The sequence below is a fragment of the Chironomus tepperi genome, unplaced genomic scaffold (genome assembly GCF_022539635.2).
Source record: "Chironomus tepperi strain 1889 unplaced genomic scaffold, CSIRO-AGI_Ctep_v1 contig_376, whole genome shotgun sequence".
NCBI lineage: Eukaryota > Metazoa > Arthropoda > Insecta > Diptera > Chironomidae > Chironomus > Chironomus tepperi.
This window is the reverse complement of record NW_027226498.1, coordinates 1,381,921-1,398,602: the sequence shown is the minus strand read 5'-3', so window position 1 is coordinate 1,398,602 and position 16,682 is coordinate 1,381,921. Positions and strand designations below refer to the sequence as shown.

The 16,682-nt window shown below is 31.0% G+C and overlaps 1 protein-coding gene and 1 long non-coding RNA gene across 4 annotated transcripts; one reads left to right on the top strand and one right to left on the bottom strand.

The window, feature by feature from the left end:
• Positions 1–54: 54 nt before the first annotated feature.
• tara (taranis) lies at positions 55–14,928 on the bottom strand. 3 transcript variants are annotated; one of them, XM_070647149.1, is made up of 2 exons: positions 14,093–14,928; positions 55–2,829 (listed from the first exon to the last, which is right to left on the bottom strand). In XM_070647149.1, exon 2 carries the CDS (start codon positions 2,746–2,748, stop codon positions 661–663), a length of 2,088 nt encoding a protein of 695 aa, XP_070503250.1. In that variant the 5' UTR covers positions 2,749–2,829; positions 14,093–14,928; the 3' UTR covers positions 55–660. The 3 variants fall into 3 exon arrangements, with proteins under 3 accessions (XP_070503250.1, XP_070503251.1, XP_070503252.1); XM_070647150.1 differs by lacking the exon at positions 14,093–14,928 and adding an exon at positions 5,454–6,300; XM_070647151.1 differs by lacking the exon at positions 14,093–14,928 and adding an exon at positions 3,506–4,157.
• Positions 7,514–9,248, top strand: LOC139095706 (uncharacterized). The gene is made up of 4 exons (XR_011544893.1): positions 7,514–8,038; positions 8,199–8,644; positions 8,733–8,797; positions 8,861–9,248. It is a non-coding gene; the product is annotated as an uncharacterized lncRNA (long non-coding RNA).
• Positions 14,929–16,682: the final 1,754 nt, after the last annotated feature.

Sequence of the window (16,682 nt, the reverse complement as noted above, 5' to 3'; positions counted from 1 at the left end):
ATCTGAAAATTCAAAAAAATGAAATCTGAAAAGCCGTTGAAAATAATAGTCACGTTTTCATTTAAAATTGAATTTATTTAAAATTTCCGTTAAATATAGGTAAAAGATTTTTTCTCTTTTTCATCATCTAAAGTACATAAAGTTTGAAAACTAATATTTTCTTCGCAATGGACTAGCATCAATTTGAATTAAGTTATTCTTAATATAAAGTATTTTTTTGCAATAAACTTTTTTTGAGTCTTTCATTTATCATCAAAAATTGTTTGCTTTATTAACTCCATGCACAAAGTTTCTGAACTTACAATAGCTATATTTATAGCACATCTTTTAACTTGCACTAATTAATTGCATGGAAAATAGGTATATTTATTTAATTATCAACTCTTAAATTTTTTGTTACTTTGATTTGTTCGATCAATTCATTCATTCTGATCAATTATTATAATATTATCTTTTTGTCATTATTATTACTATTATTAATATTATTATTATATTATTATAATTTTTATAAAGACTAATTATTCATATAACACAGCCTTCACAACCTGAGTATTCTCCTCATTTTTTTTTTTTTATTTTTATAAATCTCGTTGTAAAAATCATCTTAAAATTTAATAAAACTATAAAGAATTGCTTAAAAAAATCACAAAAAAATTAGAATTAACTGCCAACCATAATGTGAGTTCCCAATTGATCGTTTGCCGTAGGAGATACAGAACTTACAGGTGTAGCCATTAATTGATCAGACTTGACAAAATCGTCCATTTGATTGAGTGCGGATGAGAGTTTATAACAATTTAGTTCATAATAGTCTGAATTACTCGATGAGTCAGTTTCGAGGTATGGAAAATCCCAATTGGAATTCGATACGCTTTGACCAACAGATATCGAGGATGCTGTAAGGGATTCTAGGGAACATGAACTGACAGTTGTGAGAGTTGTAATAAGTGTCGAAGAAATTGGACCTGTTGAAGAACTAGGAACTGTTGAAGTGATGCTACTACTATTGCTCAACAATGTAGAGGAATTGTTGCTATTTGAAATAGTAACTTGTAAATTTGTTATTGTATTAGAAGTTTGACTTGTCGTTTGTGTTAGAGAAGAAATGTCATTATTGCTTAATGGATCTAGTGCCGATTGAGATGATAGACTCAAAACAGAACCCCAATCAATTGACCGTGTGCTACTGCTATCGACATCATCAACATCGCCGAATGCAGAATCAGCATCATTTGTACTGTTTGATGCCAATTGTGATATTACTGGCGATGGTGATGGGAATGGTGTAGCACGTCCTGAAGATGGATCTTTTAGGGGATGATGCTCATAAATGGGCATCGAATCATTAAATGATGGAATTCGATTAATTATGCAATTATTTACGTATGGTTGTGAAAAACTGCCGTTACATGTACTTAAATTATTAGAATTAGAATTAGTATTACAATTTATCATACTGCTTTCATTGTTAAGATTAGTATTGTTATTACTATTAGTTTGTTGCTGCTGTTGTTGCTTATTAGATTCTGGTAATAAGTTTTGTTGTTGCCTAGACGGTGGAAATGATTGCAAAAACTCAATATTTGATTGATTCTGCTGTAATGCGTGTCGATGTTGTGACATTCGTTGGTGATAAATTTGATTTTCTATCTCTATCTCTTTCTCTAATGATTTTAATGTATTACATATTAATACTGATCGATATAAGGATTGATCAGATGCTTGTCTAAATCTTGCTAACTTGAACATTGAGAGGTTCATCATTTTCAATCGTTTCTCTTTATAGCATTGCTTTGTTGTGCACCATAAATTATTTCTTCCCTCACAACAATTCTTCATCATACCAATTCCATTATTTGCAATGCACAGTCGATTAGGACCACAGTAATTTGAACTTCCAAGCTCGAAATATGATTTTCCATTTTCAGCACAACGAATTGTTTGTGTTTGCTGTTGTTGTTGTTGCTGATGATGTTGATGTGTGATAGGATCATAATGCTGATGTTGATTATAATAGTTCCAACTTGAACCATTATTAGTGCCATGAAAAAATGATGGCCTTAAATGCGGTTGTTGGTGTTGTAAATGATTGTATTGTACTACTGTCGTTGGTGTACGAGAACAATTTTGATAATTTTCAGGTGTATAACCAGGTTTTGGATATGCAGGAATATAATTTTGTCTCATTGGCGATGGCGGTGGATAACGAATTGGTGGACTTTGATTTGATAAAATTGTTTGATCTTCTAACAACAAATCATCATCGTCATCGTCATCAAAATCAAAATCATCCTGAAAATCATCTTCGTCATCGTCTAAAAGATCATCATCTAAAAGGGTTGTAGCAAGCGTTGATCTGGTAATATTTTCAGCCGTTTGTGCTAGTGATGTTAACGTACTCGATGTACAATTGAATGGAATTGTTGAAAGTGTACTATTGCTCCATGTTTCTGTCACTGCTTGTAATTTACTTATACTATCTACAATGGGCTCATTAGGCCACGGATGATTCTCAAGTGGTATAATGTCTGATTTTATTGATTTAACAACTATCGTGCCATTGCTATTATTAACTGCATTATTTCTATTATTTATGACTGGTGATAGAACTTTTGTCGTTACTTCAGAAAATTTAATGCTTTTTGGTGGTGAAGCTTCCTTCTTTGCTTCACAATCCGTCTCGATCTCATATTTTCGTTTAGTTGTTGTTTTTATTGTTGCTTGAAGACCCATCATTTCATATAACATTAGTCTTTTTGCCTTGATTTTCTTCTGTCGTCTTTATACAGGAATTTTCCTTCCTTTTATCTCTTCTCTTTCGTCTTGATCCTAAAAGAAATTTTCGATCAACATGATGTGTGGATGTTGTTAATGATGAGCATTGAACGGAGAGCAGCAAATGAAAAGAAAAGAAGAAAAGAAATAAACATTAGAAAATAGAAAATACAATAATATCATCCTTTATGCTATCCATACATCCTCAAATTCATGAGCACAAGTAACACACAAAAGTGTATATAAGTATAGCATAAGTAAGTAAGTTAAAGAGTAAAACCCTCCTGTCCATGAGTTAACAACAAAGAAAACAGTTTCATAACCTGAATATATTATAGCGCACATAGCTTCGTGTATGGGAATGAGACTTTCATTTCTCGGTGTTTTTTATTTTTTTTTTTTTGAATCGACAATCGAGAAAATAATGAAAAAAAAAGAAATGTAGAAGAAAACAGAAAGAAAGAGAAAGGGAGATAGAGAACGATTGGAAGTAAGAAGGCAAGTTAATGTACTAATGCACTCTTTCTTTATTGTTTTCTGTGTGATGTTAATTCATTCATTCATTCACTCAATTTTTCTCTCCTTATCCTGATTCATTCTTGCAAAAAAAAGCTTTAAATGAACGCAAAAGCTCAATGATTTTTCTTTAATTCCCTATTTCATCATCATTTTTTTAATTCATCATTTTCATGTTTTGCAGCTGTGTAAATTATAATCATGATTTTCTTACTTATATTCAGTTTTTTTTCCTCTTTGTTGCGTTTCTCATAACTTTTTTTTTTGTTATTTCATTTTTCGATTTTGTCTTGAATATTTTTCTTCTCTTCTCTGTTAACTTTTTTTCTTGCTTCAAAGCTAAAACCTGTTTATGAAGGCCGCAATGTTTTGAAAAAAATATTTTTTTTCCTCTCTTTGGCTTTTTACATTCTACGTTTTCTTTCATACCATGACTCAAACTATACATACTTTCAATATATCTTTGAATTTTAGGCTGTTTTGTAAGATTCGAAATGTTATGGTCAAAAAGAAGGAACATAACGATTTATTTTTAAAATTTCATGTGATCACTTGAACTACATGCTTTTCTTTTTTTGCATTTAAATTATTTGATTAGAATTGTACGAAAAGTAATATGCTTACTATTTTGCCGCAACATTTTCGCTATTTTTTTCTATTTCATTTCTACAAGTGTGTGACATAAAAGCCCTATAAAAACGTGATTCAGTCATAACTTAATGTATTATTGACGATTGAAGAATTTAAAATAGGGAATTTATCGGATATAATAGTCAACCTAAAAGACAATGAGTATATTCACCTAAATGAGTGTATTCATGAGTTTACTCACCTAAATGAGCGTACTCATGAATATATTCACCTAAATGAGCGAGGTGAGAAGCAATATTCTCCTAATTGAGAGAGGTGAGTAGCAGAATCACCTAAATGAGCGAGGTGAGAAGCAAACTCACCTAAAAGAGCGAGGTGAGAACCAAACTCACCTAAATGAGAGTGTTCATGAGTATATTCACCAAAATGAGCGTGCTCGTAAGTGTACTCAATCAATATTACTGAACATGCATCATATCTGTTCGGATTATTTTAAATCATCGAACAACCCAATAGTTCTTCATAAACTTTTAGTAATCTGTACAGCGAACATTCAAGCTATGTAAAGCTGCGAAAAATAAATTAAAAACCGAAAGACATTAAAAAATTTTAAAAGCTTTTTATCCGTTTCATCAAATACAAGCGAGAAATGGTATCAAAATGTACAGCATGAGTTTGAACAACAACGCACATTATCTATATCCTCCACTGACTCTTATACGGACATGAAATGAACACTGTAGTACTATGGAAAATTCTTCTAGTTTTCCATTTTCTCAATATTCACGACGCCAGCTAGATATTTTCTATAGAATTTCATGTCTTCTTATTATTTTCATTTGTGTATATATAATTTACTTCATTTAATATGTTTGTAATGTAGCTATAGGAGTTGCTTTTCAACAAAATTTGTGTACTTGTGGTCGGTCGATGTGAAATCTAGCTCTAGTAAAACATTAAATTCGTGCTTCCTTTTTTTCTTAATTTCAAAAATGAAAAATAATAAATGAGGAATGTATCAAAGTTTTAATCGCAAGCACCGATCGTCATTGATGTAATGTAGCAAAAAAATGAAAAAAAGATCGTTAAAAAAATTTGAATGGAAAAATATCTGTGAAGTAGATTTTCAGTTATATTGTACACATTAAAGTATTACTACAAGAAGAGTGAAACCATCAACACAGAAAGTGCTTGGTGAATTTGCGCAAACTCATGCTCCCTACATTCTCGATAAGAATGGGAAGAAAGACTGTATGTTGAATAAGGACTATGAGGAGAAAACGAAATGTTGATAATTTTCTTTTCTTTCTGGCTCATTTTTTCTTTTTTTTTTGTTACTTCTATGGAAACGGAAATTTACAATGAGAATATCTGAGAATATCGATTCAAATAAAACTTGTGACGGCTTTCAAAGCTATGCTATGTACGAATATATACATGAATAAAACGAGGTATATGTGTGGGAAAAGTTTTGCAGCTCTTTACCATGAATCGTCATGCAGGTCTGAAGGAACGTCGAAAAATAATATTAAAGTCTAAAGTCGTTAACATTTTGTGTTTTTCTTTCTTACCAAAGACATTTGAGTGGAGTTGAGATGATGATGATTTTCTTCTATGTTATATATGACTCAACGTAACCGTTAGATTTTCCTTCAATTCTTTTCTGCGTAATTATCATTTTTTGTGAGCTACTTATGAAAGCCTTATCAGCGATATGATAAGACTTTTCTCTAGAAAATGCTATCGATATAGACAAAACAATAATTGACTCCATACACTACCTAACTGATATCGATCGTTAAAATTATTTTCAAAATTTTTGTATTGTTATTTCGTTTCATAACGCATGTTTCATGAACAAGACACACTAAGCAGTTCGAGTGGATTGGCTGACATGAAGTATAAAAAAAGAAGCAAATGCAATAAGTCTATGAAAGCCTTCAATAAATATATTGTGTGCAATCTCAAACCGACAAAATTTTTTGAAAATCATCTACATGCAGCATATAGCGATCTCTATAAAAATTGTTCGTATTTCTTTTTCTTATGTTCATTTAAATTTTTTTCTCCTTCAACCACGTTTTCTCAATTTTAAGCGCGGCAAATAGCAGCAAAAGTGAAGCATTGGACTTAGAGAGAAAAGCAAATGCCAGTGGCAAATCAACGACGGCATAAGGGCATTGGCTTAAAGGTTTTTCTCTCATACTATACATATAATTTTTTTTTTCTTTCCTCTACTCTATCTTCATCATCAATATATATAGAACGTCCCTGTTTTTTTAATAAAGAAAATGCTTTTGAACGAATGGGATTTTTTCATCTATGATATCACATCAAACTGTGTATGAATATCAACTCAATACCAGTATTCGTTACGTATCGTTTGTACAAACCCAGAGTGTATTCACTCTGCGCATAACATAAAACTTTATTTCAGCAAAATGAATATCTCTCTGTTCAGTTGTTCGACTTTAATGTGTACGTTCAAACGATTCGATTTTATAAAACACTTTTTTCGTACGTAACATATTTCTCTCCCCGCAAAAATATATAGAAAGCGCTTTTAGTAGAAGGAAAAAAAAAAATATAAAATAAAATTGTACAATTCACATCCACATTCATTGAACCAGCATTTTTCGTTCGTTCGTGTCTCTATATACTCGTTATACCAAATGGAAAAAACCAAATTGTTCGTTCATACAACAACATAGCGCAAGCACACGAAGCGAATGTCGAGAAACAAGAAATGAGCTGCTATACTAAAGATTATAGTCATTGCATGTTCGTGAGTTGATTCGTGCGATGAAGGTTTATATGGAATCGGCTTTTATGGCCACATTCCTCGGCTTCATACATTTATGGTATTTATTATTTAGAGAACAGACGCAAGCAAGCGAAAATCCAAGGGAACATATACAACAGTATACTTTATATGTTTGAAAAGACACAAAATTCACCAATACAACTACAACTGCCTTGGTATATTACTATAAAATCGTCATCTCTTATAAAATATCTCGTATATTCATTCTTTTTTCTTCTTTCTTCTTTTCGACTTCGTATACCCTGAACTGAACTGAAATTATCTTTATACATTTTTTTCCTCTCCTCTTTTCTACAAAATAACGTTGAGTTGAAGTAAAGCAGAATATTTTTTTTTCCTTTTTCTCATTTATTTTCTTTCTTACATTTTCTGTATTCTGTATATATACTATATGATGTGATGTAGGTATAGATTTATTTTTATACTTTTCTATACTTCTCTCGTCTACAGGAAATTCTCATCTACGTGGATGCTCGAGTATAAGAACTGAAAATTGTTCTAAATAGACAGTCTCAACTGTTCCATAAAATAATCAGTGAAAAAGCTTTTTCTTCTCTTCTCAAGCATCTCATACACAATTTCTTCTTTTATTTTTCTTCTCTACCGTCGTCGTCGCTGTCGACTATAATGTTGTTATTCGTTCGCATATTTCTTCTTTTCTTCTCCAACTTCTATGTTGTTTGTTGGATATGAGAGACATGACGGTAGATTTTACCGTGATGAAGTCTAAAAACCTTTTCTAGCTTGCTGGAGACTGTACAATGAGAGATTTTTTTTTTATTTTATTCTTATTCCATTTTTTTTTCTTCTGCTGTTGTTAAAGAGCTTCAAGCCAAGCAAAAATATTCTATTTTATTATTATTATTATGATCATCATCATAATACATAGAGTTGAGAGATGAACTATTTTAATTCCAGTTTGAATTCGACGAGAGTATTGTGTACAATGAGTAATGAACGGGAATTTGTTTTAAAGCAAGTATTCATGTATGCATTTATAAATGACTCATCAATACAACAGACAAGTTTCTATGTCAAATTATATTCCTATACCAAAATAAGGCAAAGTCTTATCACTACCTCGACGTAACGTCTTTCCGTCCTCGTTTTAAAAATTCAAATTTAAAATCGAAAATACGTTATCGCACATCTTCAATAAATGTGTATTATAAGAGAGCAAAGAAGCAGTAAAGAAGAATAGAACGTTCATTGGATTGATGATAAACGAACATGCTTTCTGAAACACAGTATTGAATGTGAGAGAAGAAAAAAAAAACGCCGATGCGTCATAAAAAAATATTGAACTGCATTTGTTTCTAAAGCATGTCACCTGTTGAGTATTTTTTGTATATTTATTTTAATTCTCTCCTATATACATTTAAACATCAAGCTATAACAACAGCGAATTCTAATGCTGTTTTTCGTTTTGTTTTTACTTTTTTTTTTCTATATTTCGGCTAATAAATATGAATCAATATGAATGATCTTTTAGTAATAATCAAATCGTGCTCGTATGCAAGTCGGTCTTTTTTTGTTTTTATGAATTTATTTTCTACTCAGTGCAACTTCGCTCAATAAAGTTGCGTTTAGGCGCACATTAGAGACTAAAAAAAACTAGCAATTTTCATCTGTATCATGCCATAGAGTACTATACTAGTGGTTTGAATGAGAGTTAACTCTGTATCATTTTATGCCGCCATCCCGCTACCATCACCACCTTCAATCTATCAGTTTGGAATAATGTATACATGATACAGAAACGGTGATGATGATGATGATGATGGGAAAGAAGGAAAAAATTATGATTCACAAAATAAAGTAAAGACAAAAAAAGAATAATAAAAGTAACAATAATGTCATGAATAAGAAGAAGAGGAAGAGATGTGGAAAGGAAAAGCATGAAAATGATGAAAGAAAATAAGAAAGGAGCTTCTAATCGTGAGTAAAACATTTAATTCATAAAAAGTTCTTTCTTACATCTTGTGTATGTTTCCTCTTCTTCTTATGCTTTTTCATTCCCTAAAAGAGCGGATACACGCATGTCCTGAAAACTCATCATAGGCAAAAGCAATGTACTTCATACACATAGATGTATGTATATTTACATACCATATATCTATCTATCTATATCTATCAATCCACCGCTCTATATAGATGCTCTACTCTATTCTGTGTTTCAAAACATAATATAATGGAATGGAAAGGAAAGGAAGGTACTGAGAGACACATTCTGTGGCAAAAACATGTTGCCATAGTTACAGTTAATACATATATTCTGCAGGGACTTTTTGTATACTCTGCTTCAATGCTGAAACATTGGAATGAAAATTGTACGACATGTAGCGATATAAAATGGTCTTAGTCGAGTAAAAATGTTCCAATATTGACGAATCGATTTATTCAACTGGAGGTATAAAGTCACAGTATTTTTTCAAAAAATTCATGCATTTAGAGATCAAGCAAGTTTACTATAATTAATGTTTAATGAGTTCCGAAAAATAATTTTATTATTAAAAAGTCAAAAGCATTGAAATCCCTTGAATTTGAATCTTTAAATTAATAATGTTCAAAAAACCTAAATTCAATTCCGTAGATATTTTTCTGAATGTTAGATCATACCCGATAGTTAAGAGATATATACGTATATCTTTTATGTATGTATGTATAAATAAAATGTATCTCTCTCACACTTACACACACACACATATACACACACAATCTGGTGTACACACACACATACAATCATCTGATGCCAAACATGGAATATAATACGAACGATCCGAACATTGTGAACAGTTCTAAGAAAATACAAAAAGACCGACACTGACAGCATACAGAGAATGCTATATACATTCAGTCGTTTAGATGGGTCGCTGTAGAATGTAGGTAGACAGAAATACTGAGTCACTGACTCAATATATTTCTACAGTGCTGTATAGTAGAGAAAATGAGGCAAATGTTAAACGCCGCAGCAGCAGCAGCAGCAGTATAAAATAAAATAGGGGACAGAAATTTCATTCAGCCCCTTTTATAAAATACATCTAGTAATATAGCAAGATATAAGAAGAAGAGTGGAAATTCAACGTAATTCTTCCCTCTCGAAAGCCCTGCTATCACCCCTATATTCTTGTAATTCTCTCTCCTTCTCTCTTGCTTTTCTGTTCCTTCTTTTTTTTTCATTATTTTTACTCCACACTTCTCTTCCCAATTCAACATCCTTTTTCCTACTAATTCTTCTATCGTCGTCATATAGAAGCAAACACAAACTTCTCTTTCTCTGCTATTTGCCACCCCTTATACATTTTGAGTTTAGGAGGTTATTATCGTATTTTTACTTCTTCTTCTTCTTCAATCTCCTCTTTTACTTCTTTCTTTTTTTTTGAAAATTACAAAAATTAAAGTTAGCTACACATCCATAAACTGTTTCTTGGTTAGAACTTTCAAAATTTATCTAATTTAAAAATATGTATGTAGGAAGAAAATATCTCGTCACAATTGAAGTAAATCTGCGTAAAATTCATGAAGAAACTTTATTTGTACGTTAGTATTTCGTGAAACATGACTCAAGTCTCCTATACATATTTGTATTTTTATTCATTTCATGACGAAAGTAAGCAACAAACGTAAGGTAATGAAAAAAATTAGCTTGAAATCGGCGCTTGAATCACCAACCAATGCTTTTTTATATGACATGCTGCTCTCTCTCCCGCTCTTTCGACACGCAATGCTGAGAAATGTGTAGTTTAAAGAAACAAAAACTTTTTAGTACCAACGACAATCATATCAAATGAATGGCAATATTGAATTTTATTGTGCGCCGAAAGCTTTTTGGCTGTGGTTTGACGTAATTTTGTGTTGTTTCCAAAAAAAGGAAAACAAGAAGAGGAAAATGAAGGAACTTTGGTGAAGATAAAACACGCTCGCAACTTACTTCACCCCTAATGCATGAACGATCATCGACATTGTATTATGTACAAATATTCGAGTGATGACGATGATGAGGGGAAGCTTTATCTTGTTTCTTCTCAATATTTTAATACTCGTATTGTATTCTTTTTACATTTTCATCATAGGAAAAATATCTTGTTACTCATCCCTTCATTTTCCTCAATCATAAACTTTCTTTTTCGTCATCATCATTATTATTATTATGATCGGACGCAAAAAGCTTTATTTTGGATTCATCGAATTTTTTACTTTTTAACCGCGTCACAATAATGTTAACATTTTGTACTGTTACAAATATCGGAGGTTAAAAGAACTTTTCCACATGAATTTTCCTCTCCTTGATTTGAATAAGTAATAGTTTCTGTGTACTGTAATTCAATGATAAGTTTCTCTAGTCGGTATTTTTGGAAATCAATAAAAATTCCTTGATTTTACATGAATCTGAATTTTACATGATAGGTAAACAATAGAATTTCAAAATTTTGGGGCAATTGGATCACATGATTAATATTTGGTATAAAACATTGGTAGCTCAAAATCGGAATGAAGTCGAGTCAACTCTTCCAATAAAATTCGAATCGACTTCGAACTCTGTTTCAAAATCGTTAAGCGTAACTTTGATGACATTCCACACAAATGTATGTTCAAATTTTTTAATTTCCCCCATTGCATCTACCTCACCTTCTTGCGGTGGAGATTAAGTTACATTGTGGGGCGGAATCCAACTAGCCTCTGTTTAACACAGAGTGAGTTGGCCTAGCTATCAACCATCTTTAACTGTAAGCTAAGAAACCTTGAGAGGTCATAGATCACAATTGATTTGTACGACCAGCGAAATAAATAAGTAAGTAAGTAACTACTTTCATTCATTTATCCTTCTGTTACTATTCTCTAAACTTTTACTGTGTATAGGTCTTATGTTTTAACGCATTTGGATAACGATGGAACTTACTTTTGTTCTTTATATTGTTACTGGATTCTTAAATTGATCTTTCTGTATTTTATTATATTTGATTTCATTCATATACTTTCAATTGATATATAAATGCTTTGAATCACCATAGAAGTCCACAAAACGAATAAATTAATATTGAATCTTCATGCTTAACGGGGTTTTATACTAGAAGTGCTGGGTGATCAGTGAGATCTCAGCAACCAAACCAATGTCTGGCCTGTGTTGAAAACACGGGTTTGAAGCATTGGTTCAGTACTATCGAGTTACTGGGTTATCGTTTGTTTTAGTAGCTTAAAAATATTGCTAAATGTAATAATTTTTCTGCTTTATTTTCAAAAATCCTTAGAAACTTTCCCTCGACTTTATTTCCCCAATAGTTAAGTCTTTTAAATTCTCAATTTAAATTTAAGAATTGGATGCCATAAAAAAGTCGGCAAATTTAAGTCCTAAAATGCAACTGCTCATAAAAGATTTAGACGGAGCTCGACGTCGACTCGGCTCCATTTAAAATTTGAGTCGTCTTCAAGCTCTAGATTTAGACAGGTTCCAAAATATTAAACAGTATGACTTCAAAACCAGTTTAACATTTTTTGGTGTAAAACCAGTTTGAAATCATTGTGTAAAATATTTTAGAGCCCCTTGCTTTGCTTCCTGAGTTTAGGTCCATTTATAAAAGACCCTATGTCCATACAAAAATATGACAATTGGCAAAAAAAACATTGTAAAATAAAAGACACATTGAAAACAGTAACATAAAGGAGATCGTTCATGTACAAAATAATTGCACCCTTTCTTCAACTTGATCTTTTCTGCCAATATTGTTCTTTTGTTTTCTTTTCTTTATTTCGTTTCTTCTAAAACAACAAGTGCAGCACTCATTTTACAGTAACAAAACGTCCTTTATAATTCATAAATGGGCAGGATTTTTTTATGGTTTTATTGTGTGGAAAAGAATGTGACTAAAATCACAATATGACAACATCCTATTTTTTAAACCCCATTAATGATGCCACGATGAACTCAATAATTTTATGCTAAAATCCATACAACAGTTGAACTTTTAAAAGTGGCATAAAAATATGAATTTCCAAGAAGATTCAACTGAAGCCTACAGGATGGAAATGATGGTGAAACACCACAAAATTGAAAAGAATTAATGAAAATTCCCTGAAAATGATATGATCTGGAATTCTACTGAATTAGCTGACTCAGCTGAATTATGTAGATGTGTTAGTAAATTTGAAAATTTTCCGTTAAACAAAAATAATGATCACAATAGTCAGCATTGTCGTACAAAAATTATAACAGTGGAACTTAGTAAGGATGGATAACAAAATTGAATATTGCAAAACTAACATGATATCGGAGAATTAAAAAATTGGCGCGTATACTCGTCACATTTAATTCAATGAATTAAAATCAAACAATATTTTTTTCAAATGACTTTAATTAATGAAGCAAAAAGAGCACAAGATGAGAAAGGGTTATAAAATATTGAGAGCGAAGAAGAGAATGACTTGATATAAAAATAAAATAAAAAAAATGTATTTTTTGAAAAGAAAAACAACAGTCAATACACTGAAAGCAGCATATGATCAATTTGAATCTCTTTCAATTATTTTCAAATAAATCGCTCAAGTTTGAAAGAAAATTTGTATATGTGAGATCTTTTTTGTGTTCATTTTTCCTCTGAAAAACATGTTATACAACTGCGAAATCGAGTGAAATAAAAAGGTAAATAGAGAGACGAAGTTGTCGACGACGACGACGACAATAATTAAAAAAGAGAATGTTAATAAGAAAATTGAGAAGTTGAGGGTAGAGTATGCATTAGAGGAATTGCTTAATGTTGAAATACGAAGTACATTTTCAAAGCCAAGCACCGAAAAAAAAATATATATACAAGTTTCTTTTTGGAATTGAAACCGAACCACAACAACACAGTACAAATTTCAGAGTCAGAGCACACAAGCAACCTACACAAAACTCATTTTCTCTTTCCTTCTCTTAAAAAAAAGAACTCAATGTTTTTCAATAATGTATGAAAACTTTTCGTTCCTCGTTCCTTGCATAGCTGCTGTTTTTCTTCCCCATTTTCATATTGAATTTTTATTTTTTCCTTTCGTATACAATGCCTCTTTTGCAAAATGCACAGGGAGGAAAGGAAAGAAGGAAAAAAAATGAGAAAAAGTACATTAGCGATTTATATAGAGTGGCTCGAACTCTCTTTTATGATGAGCATAAAGGCAGGCATGAGAAGAAATCAAGAGAACCAAGAGGGAAAAATATAAATACATATCAATTTTTTTGCAGATACACGATTCTTTTTCTACACTGCTGCTGCTGTTGTTCCTCTTCTATTCGTAATCAAAACATTTATCAACAGTGAAATGAAAACGGCATGGGACAGGTGATTACAAATAAATGAAAATAAAAATATTCTTGCTCTGTTTTATATGACATGCAAGTTCCTTAACACTTACCTTAATTTATTTCACTATTATTATCTGTTCGTCAACTGTTGCTAAACTATACTTCAGATTATTTATCATGGTAAATTAATGTCCTTTTTAACTATTTCACTACGGTTTCTTGTTAATTTAATTCATCAAATTCTTGTGTGTTTTCATAAATTTCTTGGATCCAAAACCAAAAAGTTGATTCAATTCTTTTGTCACTCACAAAATTTCAACAATTTCACTTCTTTTAATTAGCTTTTCTTGTTATCAGTTAATATTTAATTTAATTAATTTTTTTTATTTCATGTTCATCTTATTTTAAGCATGATACAATTTTTGTTTATGAAAATAAATGCCTTTTTGCCTATGAACGTAGAGCTCACTTTGGAAAACGTCTTACAACATGCAATGCACAATTTTATACTGATACATCATTGAATTTTATTTTACTTCAGACCCGTTTTCGAGTTAGTCGAACGAACGAACAGAGGAAAAAAAAATGTTTCAGGGAAAAAAATATAAAATAAAATAATGTTGTTGTGTATAGATGTAGGTATAGAGTATTCAGTATACTGTATAGAGTGAATAAGCGTTGTGAACATTTTCGTTTTCTCGTTTTCTTGACTGCCTTTTGCTTTTGCCTTCATATAATCATTCTCTCTCTCTACACCCGACATTTCATTCGTTCACATTTTATTCATTCGGTTTCATCGTTGTCGGTCGGTCGGTCGTCGCACAGAATGAATATAGAGAAGAAAATGTAAAAAAAAAATATTTTTGCTGTATGATATGAATGTATTGTATGGCAGCAGAGGAAAAAAAATATATAAAAGCGTATATTGAAACTCCACAAAATGAAACGAACGAATGAATTTCGACGGCAAGGGAACAACAACACATAGCACATGAAAATGAATATATACTTCTACACTCCATCGTTATGGAATCGATTTTCTACCATATAAAAATATCTGTTTTATAATACTGCTTACTCTATACATTTTTTCCACTTCTCTGAATGCCACGACTTATGAATTTCATCTATCTGAAGAGGAAAGGAATGGAGAAGTCTAAAATGTGTGTATTCTTTTCTTTTCTTCATCATTACGGTTGTTTTTCCTTTACTTTACTTCGAAACATATAAAAATAACATCAAGCATTGATTCGATTCAAAGCCAGACTGTTACTGTTGAATTCAAAAACGGAGAAGAGAAAGAAAGAAAAATATTAAAAAAAAAATCATTTGGAGCCAAAATGCTTACAAAAGAGACCTTAAAGAAATTTCGTATAGGGAAAAAAAACGATAAATGTTTTTCAAATTGAATATTATTTTTAACGTTTGCGATGCACACAATATGCCTCTCATACATCTCGAACTTCATTTCTCTAAAAGAATGTCAACTTGCACCTTTTAGAATTCTTATTGGAATCAACTAAGAAACTATTTTTGGATGCATATTAATCTCTCAATTGTCAAAAATTGAACATATGTGTTTTCCATTCCATTTCTACTCCTTCCTTCCATTTCTATTTACTTATAAGAATATTCATCTATTGTTACTATTATCTCATTTCTAGGTACCGTCGTTAAAGTTAGTCATGATTTCAATTCCTATAAATTATTTAAAGTTTCATAGAAAAATTAATGATTAAATACTTTAAGGATCAAGCATAACTTTAAAATGATATCTCTATCGTGATTGTATTTCACGCATAAAATCAATGAACTCAATATGTGTATCGAAATGACTTTAAGGATCTTTTACTATTCTCACAATTATTAAAGTTGCATGATGTCACAAATTATCATTATTTATATGAATTTTTTGGATAGTGACATTAAATCTTTAGCATTCATCTGATTTTTATTTTAAAAACAATGTGTATATGCATTAAAAAATATATACACATAGGTATACAAACTATTTATTTTATATTTGAAATTTTGCGCTTAAAGACGTGATATTTACCACATAAAAAATCGAATATAATGTAAAAGGCTTCTACGAAAGCGATGGCACATGCAAAATTATCACAAACTCGACATGTCTATACGTTCATTTTAAACTATTTATATAGAAAACGTAATTTTGAAACTGATCCGGTGACATGTGACTCCATCTATACAAAAAGCTCGAAACTTTGGAAAGCTTTAAAAAGGTCAATCGAAAAGCTCATTTGAAAAATAATTTAACGGTTTAAAGCTTCTATTAATATTATAAAAAGTACACCGAGTTGCTGGTTGGACATGTACTTTTTTCTGAGTCAACAAACTTTTTGGTTTACGTGAACATTTTTATCGAAATTAGGTATATTGCGAATAAATCTTTTATAACAGACTAGTGATGGGCAATGTGTGAGCCTCGCCGGAAAATGAGCCATTCAATTTCATGACATATCAAATTTTAGTTGAAAAAGCTAAACCGAAATTTTTTTATCCTAATGGATCCTAATATTGCACTTTTGATTTTTTAACAAACAATATTGTGATTCATTGAAAATGATACATAGAATCGGATTCGTTCATATCTTTATGTATTTTGGTAGACACTCTCTATAAAAGCACAATTCGTTTATTCGATCAAAATTTGGCCTCAGACCGACGAGACTCTGA

Bases quoted from the DNA above. Each gene is read 5' to 3' on its own strand.
- tara (XM_070647149.1), bottom strand. From the start codon at position 2,748: ATGTTATATGAAATGATGGGTCTTCAAGCAACAATAAAAACAACAACT.